Source organism: Salmo salar, chromosome 17, assembly GCF_965601325.2.
Source record: "Salmo salar chromosome 17, fSalSal1, whole genome shotgun sequence".
NCBI lineage: Eukaryota > Metazoa > Chordata > Actinopteri > Salmoniformes > Salmonidae > Salmo > Salmo salar.
The window spans coordinates 30143499-30160863 of record NC_138307.1 but is presented as its reverse complement, the minus strand read 5'-3'; the positions used below and the strand labels follow the sequence as shown (position 1 = coordinate 30160863).

The 17365-nt window shown below is 42.5% G+C and overlaps 1 protein-coding gene across 1 annotated transcript in view; it reads right to left on the bottom strand.

Moving 5' to 3' along the window:
* Window positions 1-7815: 7815 nt before the first annotated feature.
* Window positions 7816-17365, bottom strand: part of LOC106574981 (uncharacterized) — a 38238-nt gene continuing 28688 nt past the window's right edge. The window contains exons 5-6 of the mRNA XM_082964394.1: window positions 11689-11937; window positions 7816-10879 (exon numbers count right to left, since the gene is read on the bottom strand). Of these exons, the coding sequence (XP_082820520.1) occupies window positions 9789-10879; window positions 11689-11937 (1340 nt within the window). The 3' untranslated portion in view covers window positions 7816-9788. The remainder of the gene's footprint in view (window positions 10880-11688; window positions 11938-17365) is intronic.

The following is a 17365-nucleotide window of genomic DNA, read 5'->3' as shown; positions in this document are numbered from 1 at the left end:
ATCCTGGCAAAATGCAATAGCATAAAATAAAAAAGGATATACCAGATATTGTTAATCCTGATCAGACAGGTTTTTTTACATGGATGATATATTGGAAATAATAATATACAACAATTACTTGAAACAATTGAACATTATGAAACATTTAAGATACCAGGTCTGGTCTTCATAGCAGATTTTGAAAAGGTGTTTGGTAAAGTACGATTAGAATTTTTACATAAATGCCTGGAATACTTTAATTTTGGTGAATCTCTTATACAGTGGTTAAAGTTATGTACAGCAACCCCAGATGTAAAATAGTAAACAATGGTTACTTCTCAGAAAGTATTGAGCGTTTAAGAGGAGTAAAACAAGGCTGTCCGTTGTCTCCGTATCTATTTATTATGGCCATTGAAATGCTAGCTATTAAAATTACATCCAACAAGAACATCAAGGTGTTAGAAATCCAGGGGGTAAAAACAAAAGTGTCAATGTATGCTGATGACTCTAGTTTTTTTACAGGGAAGTATGGTGTATGTTGTGCTGTGTGTGTGTGTGTTTAGTCCATCACGTTCTCTTTCAGGGGAACAGTTCATCTCATCAGTGTGTTGTTCTTTTGTGTTCAGTAGGTGACGACGATTGCGGCGGTACACCGCTCCTTCTGCGGTGCGGACGTGATATGAACATTCAGTGTCAGCTGGCTGGATGACGACTGCTGGCTTCCAGAGGCCATGCTCCTGGATTCTAACTGACTCTTCGTCGATCAGTGGTGGCAGTGGTCTAGCTGACCTGTCGTAGTATCGCTTTTGTTGTTGTTGTCTCTGTGCACATTTTTTCATGCATTTCCTTGTAGCTGACGACCTCAGGTTGCAGCTGCTGGTTGGTGCTGGGAAGAATTGAGTGGAGTCTGCGGCTCATCAACAGCTGGGCTGATTTGAAGTTGTGGTAGTCAAGGAGACTGAGGTAGGTGTCTCTCTTGTCTGCTTTTGCTTTGTCCATGAGTGATTTAGCAATCTGCACAGATTTTTCAGCAAGGCCATTACTTTGAGGGTAATGTGGGCTTGTGGTGACGTGTGAACTCCCATGCTTTTGTGAAGGATTCAAACCCATTTGATTTGTAACAGGGCCCATTGTCAGATATTAAAGTCCCTACAATGCCATGCCTGGCAAAGGCTGCTTTCAGCTTGTGTATCACAGCTGCAGATGTGGTGCTGTGAAGCTTGTCAAGTTCGAAGTATCTGCTGTTGTAGTCCACTGTTACGATGTAGTCCTCGTTGTTCCAGGTGAACAGGGCTTGAGGGCTTGTAGGCCTATTGTAAGGCAGGTCCTCACCAGACATCACCGGTAACAACGTCGCCTACGGGAACAAACCCCCCGTTGCTGGACCAGACAGGACTGGCAAAAAGTGCTCTTCACTGACGAGTCGCGGTTTTGTCTCACCAGGGGTGATGGTCGGATTCGCGTTTATCATCGAAGGAATGAGCGTTACACCGAGGTTTGTACTCTGGAGCGGGATCGATTTGGAGGTGTAGGGTCCGTCATGGTCTGGGGCGGTGTGTCACAGCATCATTGGACTGAGCTTGTTGACATTGCAGCCAATCTCAAAGCTGTGCGTTGCAGGGAAGACATCCTCCTCCCTCATGTGGTACCCTTTCTGCAGGCTAATCCTGACATGACCCTCCAGCATGACAATGCCACCAGCCATACTGCCCGTTCTGTGCCTGATTTCCTGCAAGACAGGAATGTCAGTGTTCTGCCATGGCCAGTGAAGAGCCCTGATATCAATCCCATTGAGCACATCTGTGACCTGTTGGATCGGAGGGTGAGGGTTAGGGCCATTTCCCCCCAGAAATGTCCGGGAACTTGCAGGTGCCTTGGTGGAAGAGTGGGGTAACATCTCACAGCAAGAATTGGCAAATCTTGTGCAGTCCTTGAGGAGGAGATGCACTGTAGTACTTAATGCAGCTGGTGGACACACCAGATACTGACTGTTACTTTAGATGTTTGTCTCAGTTGGTGAATCTTGTTATGTTCATACAAATATTTCCACATGTTACGTTTGCTGAAAATGAATGCAGTTGACAGTGAGAGGACGCTTCTTTTTCTGCTGAGTTTAGATCTAACAATGGGGAACCATGAGGGCCAAGCCGACCTGCCGCCCCAAGCTTGCTGATATATCTTTGCTTTAATGTTCAGCCATGCGCTTGCCGTCTCGTAGAGCGCATCATCATCTGTGTTGACCAGGGTAGTGGGATGGATGGAGTCAAACAGACTCGATGTTGCCCACAGGCTTTTAAATCTGTTTGACAGCTGGTGAATAACGATGTCAAGGTTTGCATTAAAGACGTTGACTCTAAAACTACTCTCCCCATCAGTCACTCGTCCTCGCATAGCTCATCAAAATGATGCCTCGCCTTCCTTGCCTTCCTTCTCCGAGTGTCTTCAAATGCGTTCTGAGCTCCCCATTTGTCGGCAAGGGTTTTTGCAGTGACTTTGGCCTTCTCAAAATCCTGTCGGAATCTGGACAGGACCTCTATAATGTCCTTGAGTAGGCTAACTGCCCTGTGCAGGTCTGCATCTTTGGCCTGTAGCATTTTGGAGAAGACCTTCACATTTTCTAAAACCTTAGTCTGCAGAACGACTAAAATTGAAGTGCTGCTGCATCATCCAACTCGTCCTTCTTGTCACTTAAGCACAATCTTGGTGAGGGCCTTCATTACGTCCACATATCTGTATCTCAGGGCGGCAAGGGACTTCTATATCTAGATGACCAGCGGGTGGGACCCAGTAGGCTTACACGAGCCTAATGTAATAACGTGCCATTTAACTTTTGCATCCACATTTGTTGCATAACGCCCCCTGTCAGTTGGATAGTTAAAAAGGCTGTCTGTCCGACTTCCACCTGTTTCCTCAGCCGCCACGATTCTAGCCTCGCCCTGCTCCTTGCCCTGCTCCTCTTCCTCCCTGCCTGGCCCGGGGATAGCTTGTCCGGCCTGGCTTGTGCTCAGGGTCGTATCCGCGAATACCTGACAACCTGTATCCTCCTCTGTCAATGTTGCTTCTTCTGGTACGATCAAACAGCTTGGCCTTGGCTCATTTGACCCGCTAAAAGCTGCTGCTGGTGACGATAAACCTACATCCTCTTCTGGTCCCGCTACATTGCTTGTGCTAGCAATGGCTGCACTTGAACTGCATTTGAAAAAGGAATCTAATTTAACTCATTTTGATACCACCTTTGCTTTCTCATTTTTGGCCTTCCTCTTTTGGGCTCCACTTTTGTGTTGATACATTGCTGATTTTTAAATCCGTAATTTTCTATTCTCGACTTTCTCTTTATTTTATTTCGCCAGTTGTCTCTTGATAGCTAGCTCAACTGTTGTTAAAACGATGACAGAAACAACAAAGCTTTGGAGAGTATTTGCACAATGAATCCCAGAATGCATTTCATTATCTTAACATGGTATTGAATAATATGATTTATTTAGCAAATGAATTAGATTTATTGTCATCAATACACTAAAATATCATGCTGACTTATGTAGTGACAAAAACATTTTGTTGGTGAAACCATCAGTGGGATCATTTATCATTTAGCCGACATTAAAGAAAGATCTTCTCGTCAAATCGTGGGTGTGATGGGCTCACGTCAACAATTAATAATTGGACATGGTAGGGTGGAATTCAAATTACATAGGGGGCCTGTGGCTCCGCAGATCCGGGCTCGTCACCGGGCTCATGTACTCCGCGGGCCCTGGTGCAACCGCACCGGCTGAAGCTATGCCACTGGGTGGTATACAGAAGATTTGGTAAAATACCAAGTCCATATTATGGCAAGAACAGCTCAAGTAAACCATTTGAATTTTAGTTAGTCCAACATAATGCTTGGCTTAGTGGAGTGAATCCTTACCACCGCTGCACCTGGCTATCAGCCACAGGAGCCTCGTCTGGCAGTTCATTCGGCCTCATTTACTGCCTTTTTAAAAAACATAACTGATATGGCTGACTTGCTTAAACGAATATGGTTTCTACTGACTCCTTGTGGATTTGTGTAAGTCGATAAGAGCCGCCTAGTTAAATTAAGGTTAAATAACAAAATATGTACATGCTAAAATCACCACTGTAAAGCACATAGGGTGTTTACTCCTTAGGCCCACCTTCCTTTCTGCATCAGACTTCAGCCTCATGTCTGGGGTGGAATATCTACTTCTTAATGTACCATGCTTAGATTCATCTCAGATTGAACTCTTTGCAAACAGCGACAGTCTCGTTACAAACAAGTCACACTGGTTTGAAATTGGAGAAATACGATGAATATGGGTGATCAAATCCAATTTTATGTCACATGCGCCGAATACAACAGGTGTAGACATTACAGTGAAATGCTTACTTACAAGCCCTTAACCAACAATGCAGTTTTAAGAAATAAATAAATAAATAAAAGTAACAAATTATTAAAGAGCAGCAGTAAAATAACAATAGCGAGGCTATATGCAGGGGCACCGGTTAGTCAAGGTAATTGAGGTAATATGTACATGTAGGTGGAGTTATTAAAGTGACTATGCATAGATAATAACAGAGAGTAGCAGCAGCATAAAAGAGGGGGGGTGGGTGGGGTAATGTAAATAGTCTGGGTAGCCATATGATTAGCTGTTCAGGAGTCTTATGGCTTGGGGGTAGAAGCTGTTTAGAAGCCTCTTGGACCTTGACTTGGCACTCCAGTACCGCTTGCTGTGCGGTAGCAGAGAGAACAGTCTATGACTAGGGCAGCTGGAGTCTTTGACAATTTTTAGGGCCTTCCTCTGACACCGCCTGGTATATAGGTCCTGGATTGCAGGAAGCTTGGCCCTAGTTATGTACTGGGCCGTACGCACTACCCTCTGTAGTGCCTTGCGGTCGGAGGCCGAGCAGTTGCCATACCGGGCAGTGATGCAACCAGTCAGGATGCTCTCGATGGTGCAGCTGTTGAACCTTTGAGGATCTGAGGACCCATGCCACATCTTTTCAGTCTCCTGAGGGGAATAGGTTTTGTTGTGCCCTCTTCACAATGGGCCATTTGTGTCTTAGGGTTCGATTTTTAAGACAAAATGTTAATTTAGATTTGTTTATTTCACATCCATTAAGTAGATACTAAAATAACTTTCAACTCTTTTTTTCAGCTAACATTTTTATTTTTTTTCCCCAGCATGTCATGTCTGGATTTCACTGTTTTTGTTCTGTCTCACACCGACTTTTGACATTATTCTATGTATTACACTTAAAAAGTCTTTAATTACAAAAGATTTAATGCACTTGTTTAAAAAGAGTCAAATACATGGAAACTATATACATATTAGATGTGCATAAGCCATTTGATACTTTCTTTACACAAAATACAGTCGTCTCTAAGTATTGTGTCATTAACACCACGACAAGCAAATTACATGACAATAACCTTTTTTCAAAAGTTTGTGTACTTGGTTACCATGGATATGAATAGTGACAGTGGAGCACATGGATGTCATGGAGTCTATTTGGTCAATACCAAATAGGCTATAATTTCATCAAATTGTTAATTTTTGAAATTGTTTTAATTATGTGTATTTAGGATATATTGTATGCTAGCTGTTCAACTGGAGTTAGCATGCTAGATTCCCTGCTATTTATGACCAAATGTCGCAAAAATGTAATTCCCACCACACGTCATTACCACCACATAATGAACTGTGATGGTAAAGACAGAATGTGGTGGTAATGACAAAATGTATTAGTTCATACAGTTTTACTTGCCGTAAGACCTGAAAAGACAAACAAATGACATATATGATCATGGTTCAGTTGAAATTGAACACTAAATAAGACCATTACATGTTGTATTATGTTAGGATGGTTGAGTGATTTTGATGTCTATTCATGTGACTTACTATAGTTATTACTGGGTTAAGGTTAAATGACAACATTTAGACATGACAACTCACTACCGAGTTCCAAACTGCCACTATCACAAGGGTTAGTAACTACCAAGGGTGAGAAAGAATTCATTTCAAGTAGTTCCAGTGAAAGAAAATCTTAACGCTACAGCAGACAATGACATTCTAGATGATTCTGTGCTTTCAACTTGGTGGCAACAGTTTTGGGGAAGGCCCTTTCCTGTTACAGCATGACAATGTACCCGCGCACAAAGCAAGGTCCATACGGAAGTGGTTTGTTGAGATCGGTGTGGAAGAACTTGACTGGCCCGCACAGAGCCCTGACCCTTACCCCATCGGACACCTTTGGGATGAATTGGAACAAATGGTCTGTTCTATAGCTTCAATCAAATTAAACATGTACTACTGTGACATTAAAATGTTTCATGGTATTTTTCATCAATTGTTTTAAATGAAATGTAATTTCCACCACACTCTGTCATTACCACAACGCTAAGTCATTACCATCACGGTACATATTTCTGTGGAAAAGGTGTATTAAATTACAACTGATATAAATGATTTTTCCCACATGTGAACCTTATATGCTTGTTCTAAGATAATTTCTAAAGTAATGTAAAATATTAAGATTTTGATGTGGTAAATACATGTTTCTGAGTATCATCAAGGCATGTATTGATATTTAGACATGACAATGATGAATACATATAATTAAGAGCACTTCCAAATAGTAAAAAAAAAATACAATTCATGCGCAATTTCTATAATTTCATTTTCAACTAAAATAGCACATTTTATGACGTAGTGGTAATGACATTTCCCCTCAGGTATTTGGAGAAACCGATAAAAATATTTAATTCTTAAATAGTTTGGTCTCAGCCACTATTAGATCTTGTTTCCAGACAGAGTGAAGAAGATATTCAGAGAAAAAGCCGTTTCAAGAGATTTCATTTTCCAAAACATTTAACATGCCTGTATTTGTAAAATCAACCATATATTTTAAAAGAACAGGTTGACTATTAATATAGACATTGGTGATTTTACCACTGTAATCAGATCAACATTATTATGTTATGGTCATTGAATTGATTAGCCCACTAACGACGTGTTAAATGTGTAGTGTAGCCTACACTGTGTAGGACTATGAATTGGGCAGCTATAGGCTATTTGTTAATAGGATAATTATGTTCTGGCCCACAGACTAGCTACCAGCTCAGCAACAAACTGACTGGAGGACAAACCTAGTTACCAATCCCCGTTGTATAGTCAATTCAATCTTCCCCTTCACCATCATCATTCAGATAATTCAAACACGTGTGGATATAGTGTTAAACTTGAAGGACTCATTGTCTCTCTGAATTGAAATTATGTTGTTCCCCACCAGTGACCTCAGAAGTGGAAACAATGATACAATGTAGTCTAACAACATCGCTCTCAAACAGCACAGATGTGAGATGTGTTTCACTGTAGAAGAATACATTTAAATAATGTTTTACTGTGATTGTTTTTTCCAACCCTGCTGCATGTATTCTATGTATTCCATTTCAAATGTGTCTCCCAGTGCAGCTTTACTTCCAGGCTATTATGACACATCTGGCAGTTTCTTCTATGTTCCTAGTCCTAGTACAATAAAAAACATATTTTTTTTGGTCACTACCATTGCAGGAAAATACCATGCTACTGGTGCAACTAGCAAACCAAAAACAACATAATAGTAGTTATTTAGCCTGATAACACATCACTCCTGACAGACACGAGCAGAAATGTAGCAGCCTATACACCTAATCATTAGTGATCTGCTGTATTGTATGGAAACTGTAGGCTACTAACAACAGCAGCTACATAGTCTAGTTTACTATGGTCCTGTCCCTCTGACCAGGGTAAACAAAGTGGTAATGTTGTGTATTGTATATACAGTATTTCACTTCAAAACAGTTTATTTCATTTAATTATACACAAGAGAAAAAAAATGTACAAACATTATTTTTCATTACATTCTTGTCATTTAGCAGATGTTGTTATCCAGAGCGATTTACAAGACAAGTAAGGGTTAATTGCGTTGCTCAAGGGCACACTGACAGATTTTTCACCTAGTCGGCTCGGGATTCAAACCAGCAACCTTTCAGTTACTGGCCCAACACTCTTAACCACTAGGCTACCTGCCACCAGATCAATTAACTTCAATACACTTATTCAAAGACATTCATCACACCACCATCTTTATCTGATATACACTGTGTACAAAACATTAGGAACACCTTCCTAATATTGAGTTGCATCCCCCCTTTATCCTCAGAAGAGCCTCAATTCATCGGTGCCTAGACTGTCCAAGGTGTTGAGTGTTCCACAGGGATGCTGGCCCAATGCTTCCAATTGTGTCAAGTTGGCTGGGAGTGGATCTCTACTCCGAATAGCTCGTTCCATCTCCTCCCACAGATGCACAATTGGATTGAGATCTGGTGACTCGGCAGACCACCGCAGTAAGATGAATTCACTGTCATGTTCTTGGAACCATTCCTGGACAAGCCTTGTGGAACGGGGCATAATGCTGCTGAAAAAATCTATTTGCAGATGGATACACTGCTGCCGTGAAGGGATACACCTGATTGGCAATGATTCTTTAGACATCCTGTAGCATTCAAACATTGTTCATCTTTTATCAAGGGGCCCAATGTGGGCCCTGAAAACACACCCCAGCCATCACACCACCAGCCTGCAATGCTGACACACGGCATGGATGCATACAGTGGTGTAAAGATCTGAAGTAAAAATTATTTAAACTACTTTAGTAGTATCTGTACTTTATATTGTTGACAACTTTTATTTCACTATATTCCTAAAGAAAAGAAAATATTTTTTACTCCATACATTTTCCCTGAAACCCAAAAGAACTCCTTACATTTTTTATGATTAGCAGGACAGAAAGTGGTCCAATTCACACACTTCTCAAGATAACATCCCTGGTCATCCCTAATGCCTCTGATCTGGCGGACTCACTAAACACAAATGCTTCGGTTGTAAATGATGTCCGAGTGTTGGAGTGTGCCCCTGGCTATCTGTAATATATATTTTTTTGAAGACAATTGTGCCGTCTGGTTTGCTTAATTTAAGGAATTTGAAATTAGTAATACTTTTACTTTTGATACATAAGTATATTTACAACCAAATATTTCTCAAGTAGTATTTTAATGGGTGACTCACTTTACTTGAGAAATGTTCTATTAAGGTATCATTACTTTTACTTAAGTATGACAGGTAATTTTTCCACCACTGGATGCATGTACTCGTGGTTTCCTCCATACCCTAGTCCTCACATCAGTGTGAAACAGCAGGAACTGGGATTCATCAGACCAGGCAATATGTTCCCAATTATCCAGTGTCCAGTGTTTTCATTCCTTAGCCCACTGCAACCGCAGTTTTTGTTTTGTTGAAAGGTAATGAGGATCATAATAAATACACAAAAAATACATCATTAAGGATCAGAGCTTTCACCTGGGTTCAGCTGGTCAGTCTATGTCATGGAAAGAACAGGTGTCCTTAATGTTTTGTACACTCAGAGTATGTTGTGTCTACCAGCTCATTCCCACAGAAAACTGCAGAGGGAAGCAGTACCACCCAGTCAACCATCAGAATCCACTGTGAGACGTGTCACAGAGGATATTCAACCCCAAGGGCAAATCCAAGGTCATCTCAATATCTTTACAGTAGAAGCTAACAACACTCACCAAAACTGACAAGGTGTACACTGATCAGTAAGAGAGGCTAACATTCTATAACGCTCCCTTTCCTCTGCACAGTGAGAAACAATAGGATAACAATGGAGTGTTCTATGCTTTATTCATTTGATTCAATTCAACGTTGCCAATTATTTAACGACATGAGAATTAAGTGGAGTGTCTAATCTTAGCTGGTCTGAGAAAACGTCTCTCCTTTATGTATACATTGGTGTCTTTTTAAATGGCCCAATCTGTAGAATCTCTTCTCACAGTCAGTGCAGTGATAAGGCTTCTCTCCTGTGTGTATACGTTCATGTCGTTTTAAGTTGCACAGTAGAGAGAAACTCGCCGCACAGTCAGAGCAGGAGTAAGGCTTCTCTCCTGTGTGTATAGTTTCATGTCGTTTTAAGTGGCACAGTACAGAGAAACTCGCAGCACAGTCAGAGCAGATGTAAGGCTTCTCTCCTGTGTGTGTTCTCTGATGGACTTTTAGCCTAGTTGATGTTGTGAAGCATTTTACACAATCAGAACAGGAGTAAGGCTTCTCTCCTGTGTGTGTTCTTTGATGAACTTTTAGCTCAGTTGATGTTGTGAAGCATTTTACACAGTCAGAGCAGGAGTAAGGCTTCTCTCCTGTATGTATATGTTTATGTGTTTTTAAGTGGCCCAGTCGAGAGAAACGCTTTCCACAGTCAGAGCAGGAGTAAGGCTTCTCTCCCGTATGTATATGTTGGTGTCTTTTTAAGTGGCCCAGTAGAGAGAAACTCTTTCCACAGTCAGAGCAGGAGTAAGGCTTCTCTCCTGTGTGTATACGTTCATGTCGTTTTAAGTTGCACAGTAGAGAGAAACGCGCCGCACAGTCAGAGCAGGAGTAAAGCTTCTCTCCTGTGTGTATACGTTCATGTCGTTTTAAGTTGCGCAGTAGGGAGAAACTCGCCGCACAGTTAGAGCAGGAGTAAGGCTTCTCTCCTGTGTGTGTTCTCTGATGAACTTTTAGCCTAGTTGATGTTGTGAAGCATTTTACACAGTCAGAGCAGGAGAACAGCTTCTCTCCTGTGTGCACTCTCTGATGAACTGTCAGAGCCTTGGATGTTGTGAAATTCTTCCCACCGTCCGTATAGGAATACCGATTCTCTCCTGTGTGTACTTTTAGGTGTACTTTTAGCTTTGATAGAATTGGGAAAATCTCCTCACAATGTGGGCAGTGGTGAGACCTCTTAGCTCTGTGATCTTCCTGTTGTTGATCTCTGGATGTAGAGGATGTCTCAACACGGTCTCCTGTGTGAACAACATCAGAAGAACCAGTCAGTTGGTGTGATATACATGTCAATCACATGTATTTTATGTAGCCCTTATTACATCAGAAATTGTCACAAAGTGCTTTACAGTAACCCAGCTTCAATCCCCAAAGAGCAAGCAATGCAGGTGTAGAAGCAAAGTGGCCATGAAAAACTCCCTAGCTAGCAGGAACCTAGGAAGAAACGTAGAGAGGAACCAGGCTCAAAGGGGTGGTCAGTCCTCTTCTGGCTGTACCGGGTGACATACGTATTCATATCAGTAGGCTGTACAATACAAAAGGGAATAAAACTATTCTAAACGTGGGTAAAAGTCGTGAAAATTATGAGCCATATCATCCTCCACTCATTATCACAAGGGTTAGTAACTGGCTGTATCACATCCGACCGTAACTGGGAGTCCCATAGGGTGGCACACAATTGGCCCAGCATCGTCCGGGTTTGGCCGGGGGTAGGCCGTCACTGTAAATAATAATTTGTTCTTAACTGACTTGCCTAGATAAAAAAGTTAAAAACATATATATATTTTTTTAAGACTAATTTCATAGAACTTTAAAACACTGTCAGTTTGTCTACTTCACTTCTTTAGTCTACTCTCTGATCACTCCAGATATCCCAGTGAATAAAACAAATGCTGGCAATACTGGTGTCAAACCATGCAAGTCTCAGAATGAAATAACATCTACCTTCTCATTGTAACAGTTCATCATGAAACAGTTACACTGCAACTTTTCATGCACAGTGATAAGTTGGAACGAACAACAAACGTAGTTAGATAGAACCTGCTCTTACCATTAGAAACAGGTTTCCCAATCTTCTCCTCCTCTTCTTCATCTTTAATGTTGACATTCAGCTCCAGTGTTTGACTGCAGTCTTCCAGCTTCACTGATGCCATCTCTGGATCCTGCAGTGCAAACTGGGCTCCAATGTCACAATCAGGACCCAGTGAATGTAGGTTTGGACATAGTGTAGAACGAGAGAGGCAGGCTGGGTTTGTCCTCACTATTGATGTTACCGGCCTCAGACTTACTTCTAGTTGTCCTGTAGTAACAATGAGAAACAGACAAAAAGTTATTGTCTTGACAGTTCTGGAACTTTCTTTATTCTCTATTAAAATATATTATATTTTTTCTTGTTCAATTATCTAAATCAGTGCTTGACTTGGACTGAAATAGTTGTCGATACTCATTTTGGGTGGCGGTACTGTTTATATTTAGATGCAGGAGCTCCACAATACTGTTGAGGTAATATTCTATAAGAACATGAGCTCAAGCAGTAGAAAATTGAGGTGCCGGTTCTCAGCTCCAGTGAGCTCCTGTCCATCTCATGTCAATAGATCAGGTAGGTAAGCATTGACAACAAAACATGAATTCTTTCAAATTAGACAAATTACCGACATAATCTGCCCGAGGATTCCAACAGGCCCCTCAGGCGCGACGTCCCCAGAAGGCCCATTCTGCTAACTGCGGCCTGCTACCTATCTAGAGCATATTGGGCTGTTAGTGGTCCAAGAAACTGGCCGATGGATCAGCTATACCCATTTTGCCAATTGTACTTAGACCCCTCTGCTACTTGAAACCCTACTAATTCCACGACTGGTCTATCGACTTTCCCCCATCACGACGTCCTTCTAAGGCCCTTATGCTAGCTTGCTAGCCCCGGCCTACTAACTTCTAGCCCCGGCCTGCTAACTGTCTAAATCGCTGTGTCCCCAGCCAGCCTAACCACTCACTGGACCCATACGATCACTGGGCTACGCATGCCTCTCCCTAATATCAATATGCCTTGTCCATTACTGTCCTGGTTAGTGATTACTGTCTTATTTCACTGTAGAGCCTCTAGCCCTGCTCAATATGCCTTAACCAACCATGTTGTTCCACCTCCCACATATGCGATAACATCACCTGGTTTAAACGTCTCTATAGACTATTTCTCTCTCATTAGTACTCAATGCCTAGGTTTACCTCCAATGTACTCTTCTTACCATACCTTTGTCTGTACATTATGCCTTGAATCTAAGCTATCGTGCCCAGAAACCTGCTCCCTTTACTCTGTTCCGAAAGTGCTAGACGGCCAGTTCTTATAGCCTTTAGCCGTACCCTTATCCTACTTCTCCTCTGTTCCTCTGGTGAGGTAGAGGTTAATCCAGGACCGGTAGTGCCTAGCCACTCCTACTCTCCAGGTGCTCTCATTTGTTAACTTCTGTAACCGTAAAAGCCTTGGTTTCATGCATGTTAACATTAGAAGCCTACTCCCTAAGTTTGCTTTATTCACTGCTTTAGCACATTCTGCCAACCAGGATGTCTTAGCCGTGTCTGAATCCTGGCTTAGGAAAACCACCAAAAAACCTGAAATTTCCATCCCTAACTATACTATTTTCCGCCAAGATAGAACTGCCAAAGGGGGCGGTGTTGCAATCTACTGCAGAGATAGCCTGCAGATTTCTGTCTTACTATCCAGGTCTGTACCAAAACAATTCGAGCTTCTACTTCTAAAAATGTACCTTTCCAGAAACAAGTCTCTCACCGTTGCCGCTTGCTATAGACCACCCTCTGTCCCCAGCTGTGTCCTGGACACCATATGTGAATTGATTGCACCCCATCTATCTTCTGAGCTCGTGCTGCTAGGTGACCTAAACTGGGACATGCTTAACACCCCGGCCATCCTACAATCTAAGCTTGATGCCCTCAATCGAACACAAATGATTAATGAACCTACCAGGTACAACCCCAAATCCGTAAACACAGGCACCCTCATAGATATCATCCTAACAAACTCGCCCTCCAAATGCACCTCTGCTGTTTTCAACCAAGATCCCAGCGATCACTGCCTCATTGCCTGCATCCGTAATGGGTCTGCCGTCAAACGACCACCCCTCATCACTGTCAAACGCTCCCTAAAACACTTCAGCGAACAGGCCTTTCTAATCTACCTGGCCGGGGTATCCTGGAATGACATTGACCTCATCCCGTCAGTAGAGGATGCCTGGTTATTTTTTTTAAATTATTTGACCCCCTCTCAATCAGAAAGATTTCTGGCTCCCAGGTGTCTTTTGTACAGGTAACGAGCTGAGATTAGGAGCACACTCTTAAAGGGAGTGCTCCTAATCTCAGGTTGTTACCTGTATAAAAGACACCTGTCCACAGAAGCAATCAGATTCCAAACTCTCCACCATGGCCAAGACCAAAGAGCTCTCCAAGGATGTCAGGGACAAGATTGTAGACCTACACAAGGCTGGAATGGGCTACAAGACCATCGCCAAGCAGCTTGGTGAGAAGGTGACAACAGTTGGTGCGATTATTTGCAAATGGAAGAAACACAAAAGAACTGTCAATCTCCCTCGATCTGGGGCTCCATGCAAAATCTCACCTCGTGGAGTTGCAATGATCATGAGAACGGTGAGGAATCAGCCCAGAACTACACGGGAGGATCTTGTCAATGATCTCAAGGCAGCCGGGACCATAGTCACCAAGAAAACAATTGGTAACACACTACGCCGTGAAGGTCTGAAATCCTGCAGCGCCCGCAATGTCCCCCTGCTCAAGAAAGCACATAGACATGCCCGTCTGAAGTTTGCCAATGAACATCTGAATGATTCAGAGGACAACTGGGTGAAAGTGTTGTGGTCAGATGAGACCAAAATGGAGCTCTTTGGCATCAACTCAACTCGCTGTGTTTGGAGGAGGAATGCTGCCTATGACCAAGAACACCATCCCCACCATCAAACATGGAGGTGGAAACATTATGCTTTGGGGGTGTTTTTCTGCTAAGGGGACAGGACAACTTCACCGCATCAAAGGGACGATGGACGGGACCATGTACCGTCAAATCTTGGGTGAGAACCTCCTTCCCTCAGCCAGGGCATTGAAAATGGGTCGCAGATGGGTATTCCAGCATGACAAGGACCCAAAACACACGGCCAAGGCAACAAAGGAGTAGCTCAAGAAGAAGCACATTAAGGTCCTGGAGTGGCCTAGCCAGTCTCCAGACCTTAATCCCATAGAAAATCTGTGGAGGGAGATGAAGGTTCGAGTTGCCAAACGTCAGCCTCGAAACCTTAATGACTTGGAGAAGATCTGCAAAGAGGAGTGGGACAAAATCCCTCCTGAGATGTGTGCAAACCTGGTGGCCAACTACAAGAAACGTCTGACCTCTGTGATTACCAACAAGGGTTTTGCCACCAAGTACTAAGTCATGTTTTGCAGAGGGGTCAAATATTTACCTCATTAAAATGCTAATCATTTTATAACATTTTTGACATGTGTTTTTCTGGATTTTTTTTGTTATTCTGTCTCTCACTGTTCAAATAAGCCTACCATGAAAATTATAGACTGATCATTTCTTTGTTAGTGGGCAAACGTACAAAATCAGCAGGGGATCAAATACTTTTTTCCCCTCACTGTAGCCCTTGGTTCACTCCAGACCTGTCTGCCCTTGACCAGCACAAAAACATCCTGTGGCGTTCTGTATTAGCATCGAATAGCCCCCATGATATGCAACTTTTCAGGGAAGTTAGGAACCAATATACACAGGCAGTTAGGAAAGCTAAGGCTAGCTTTTTCAAGCAGAAATTTGCATCCTGTAGTACAAACTCAAAAAAGTTCTGGGACACTGTAAAGTCCATGCAGAATAAGAGCGCCTCCTCCCAGCTGCCCACTGCACTGAGGCAAGGAAACACTGTCACTACCGATAAATCCACGAAATTTGAGAATTTCAATACGTTTTTTTCTACAGCTGGACATGCTTTCCACCTGGCTACCCCTACCCCGGTCAACAGCCCTGCGCTCCCCACAGCAACTCGCCCAAACCTCCCCCATTTCTCCTTCACCCAAATCTAGATAGCTGATGTTCTGAAAGAGCTGCAAAATCTGGACCCCTACAAATCAGCCGGGCTAGACAATCTGGACCCTCTCTTTCTAAAATTATCTGCCGAAATTTTTGCAACCCCTATTACTAGCCTGTTCAACCTCTCATATCGTCTGAGATTCCCAAAGATTGGAAAGCTGCCGCGGTCATCCCCCTCTTCAAAGGGGGAGACACTCTAGACCCAAACTGCTACAGACCTATATCTATTCTACCCTGCCTTTCTAAGGTCTTTGAAAGCCTAGTTACCAAACAGATTAGCGACCATTTCAAATCTCACCGTACCTTCTCCGCTATGCAATCTGGTTTCAGAGCTGGTCATGGGTGCATCTCAGCCACACTCAAGGTCCTAAACGATATCATAACCGCCATCGATAAGAGACATTCCTGTGCAGCCGTATTCATCGACCTGGCTAAGGCGTTCGACTCTGTCAATCACAACATTCTTATTGGCAGACTGAACAGCCTTGGTTTCTCAAATGATTGCCTCGCATGGTTCACCAACTACTTCTCCGATAGAGTTCAGTATGTCAAATCGGAGGGCCTGTTGTCCGTACCTCTGGCAGTCTCTATGGGGGTGCCACAGGGTTCAATTCTCGGGCCGACTCTCTTCTCTGTATACCTCAATGATGTTGCTCTCGCTGCTGGTGATTCTTTGATCCACCTCTACGCGGACAACACCATTCTGTATACCTCTGGCCCTTCTTTGGACACTGTGTTAACCTCTCTAGGGTAGGGGGCAGTATTTTCACGGCCGGATGAAAAACCTACCCAAATTAAACGGCCTACTACTCGGGCCCAGGAACTAGAATATGCATATACAGTCTTTAGAAAGTTGTTTAAGGCGTCTATGATGAACAGAGAGCGAACAGAGGAAGTTGGAAGTTGTTGACTCAGGAAGGTACTGGTGTTCATTGGCGCGCATTCACGTGAGTTAGCTGTGTTTCAAAACATTTTTCAAGACAATGGAATCGTCCGGTTGAAATATTGTTGAAGTTCTAAGTGATAAAGTCCCTAAAGATTGATGCTATACAACGTTTGACATGTTTGAACGAACGTAAATAGAACTTTTTTTACTTTTCGTTGTGACATTTTCCGCGTGCTTCCTACACTTGGAGTAGCTAACTGAACGCACTAACAACAAGGAGCTATTTGGACACAGATTATGGAGTTTATCGAACAAAACAACATTTATTGTGGACCTGGGAATCCCTGGAAGTGCCTTCTGATGAAGATCATCAAAGGTAAGTGAATATTTCTAATGCTATTTATGATTTTAGATGACTCCAAAATGGCGGGTATCTGTATTGCTTGATGTCTTTTTCTGAGCACAGTACTCAGATTTTGCAAAGTGTGCTTTCCCCGTGAAGCTTTTTTGAAATCTGTCACAGCGGTTGCATAAAGCAGATGTTCATCTATAATTCTTTGAATAACAGTTTAATATTTTATCAACGTTTATGATGAGTATTTTTGTAAATTGTTGTGCTGATTTACCGGCAGTAATGGAGGCAAAATATTTTCTGAACATCACGCGCCAATGTAAAATGGGGTTTATGGATATAAATATGAACTTGATCGAACAAAAAATGCATGTATTGTGTAACAT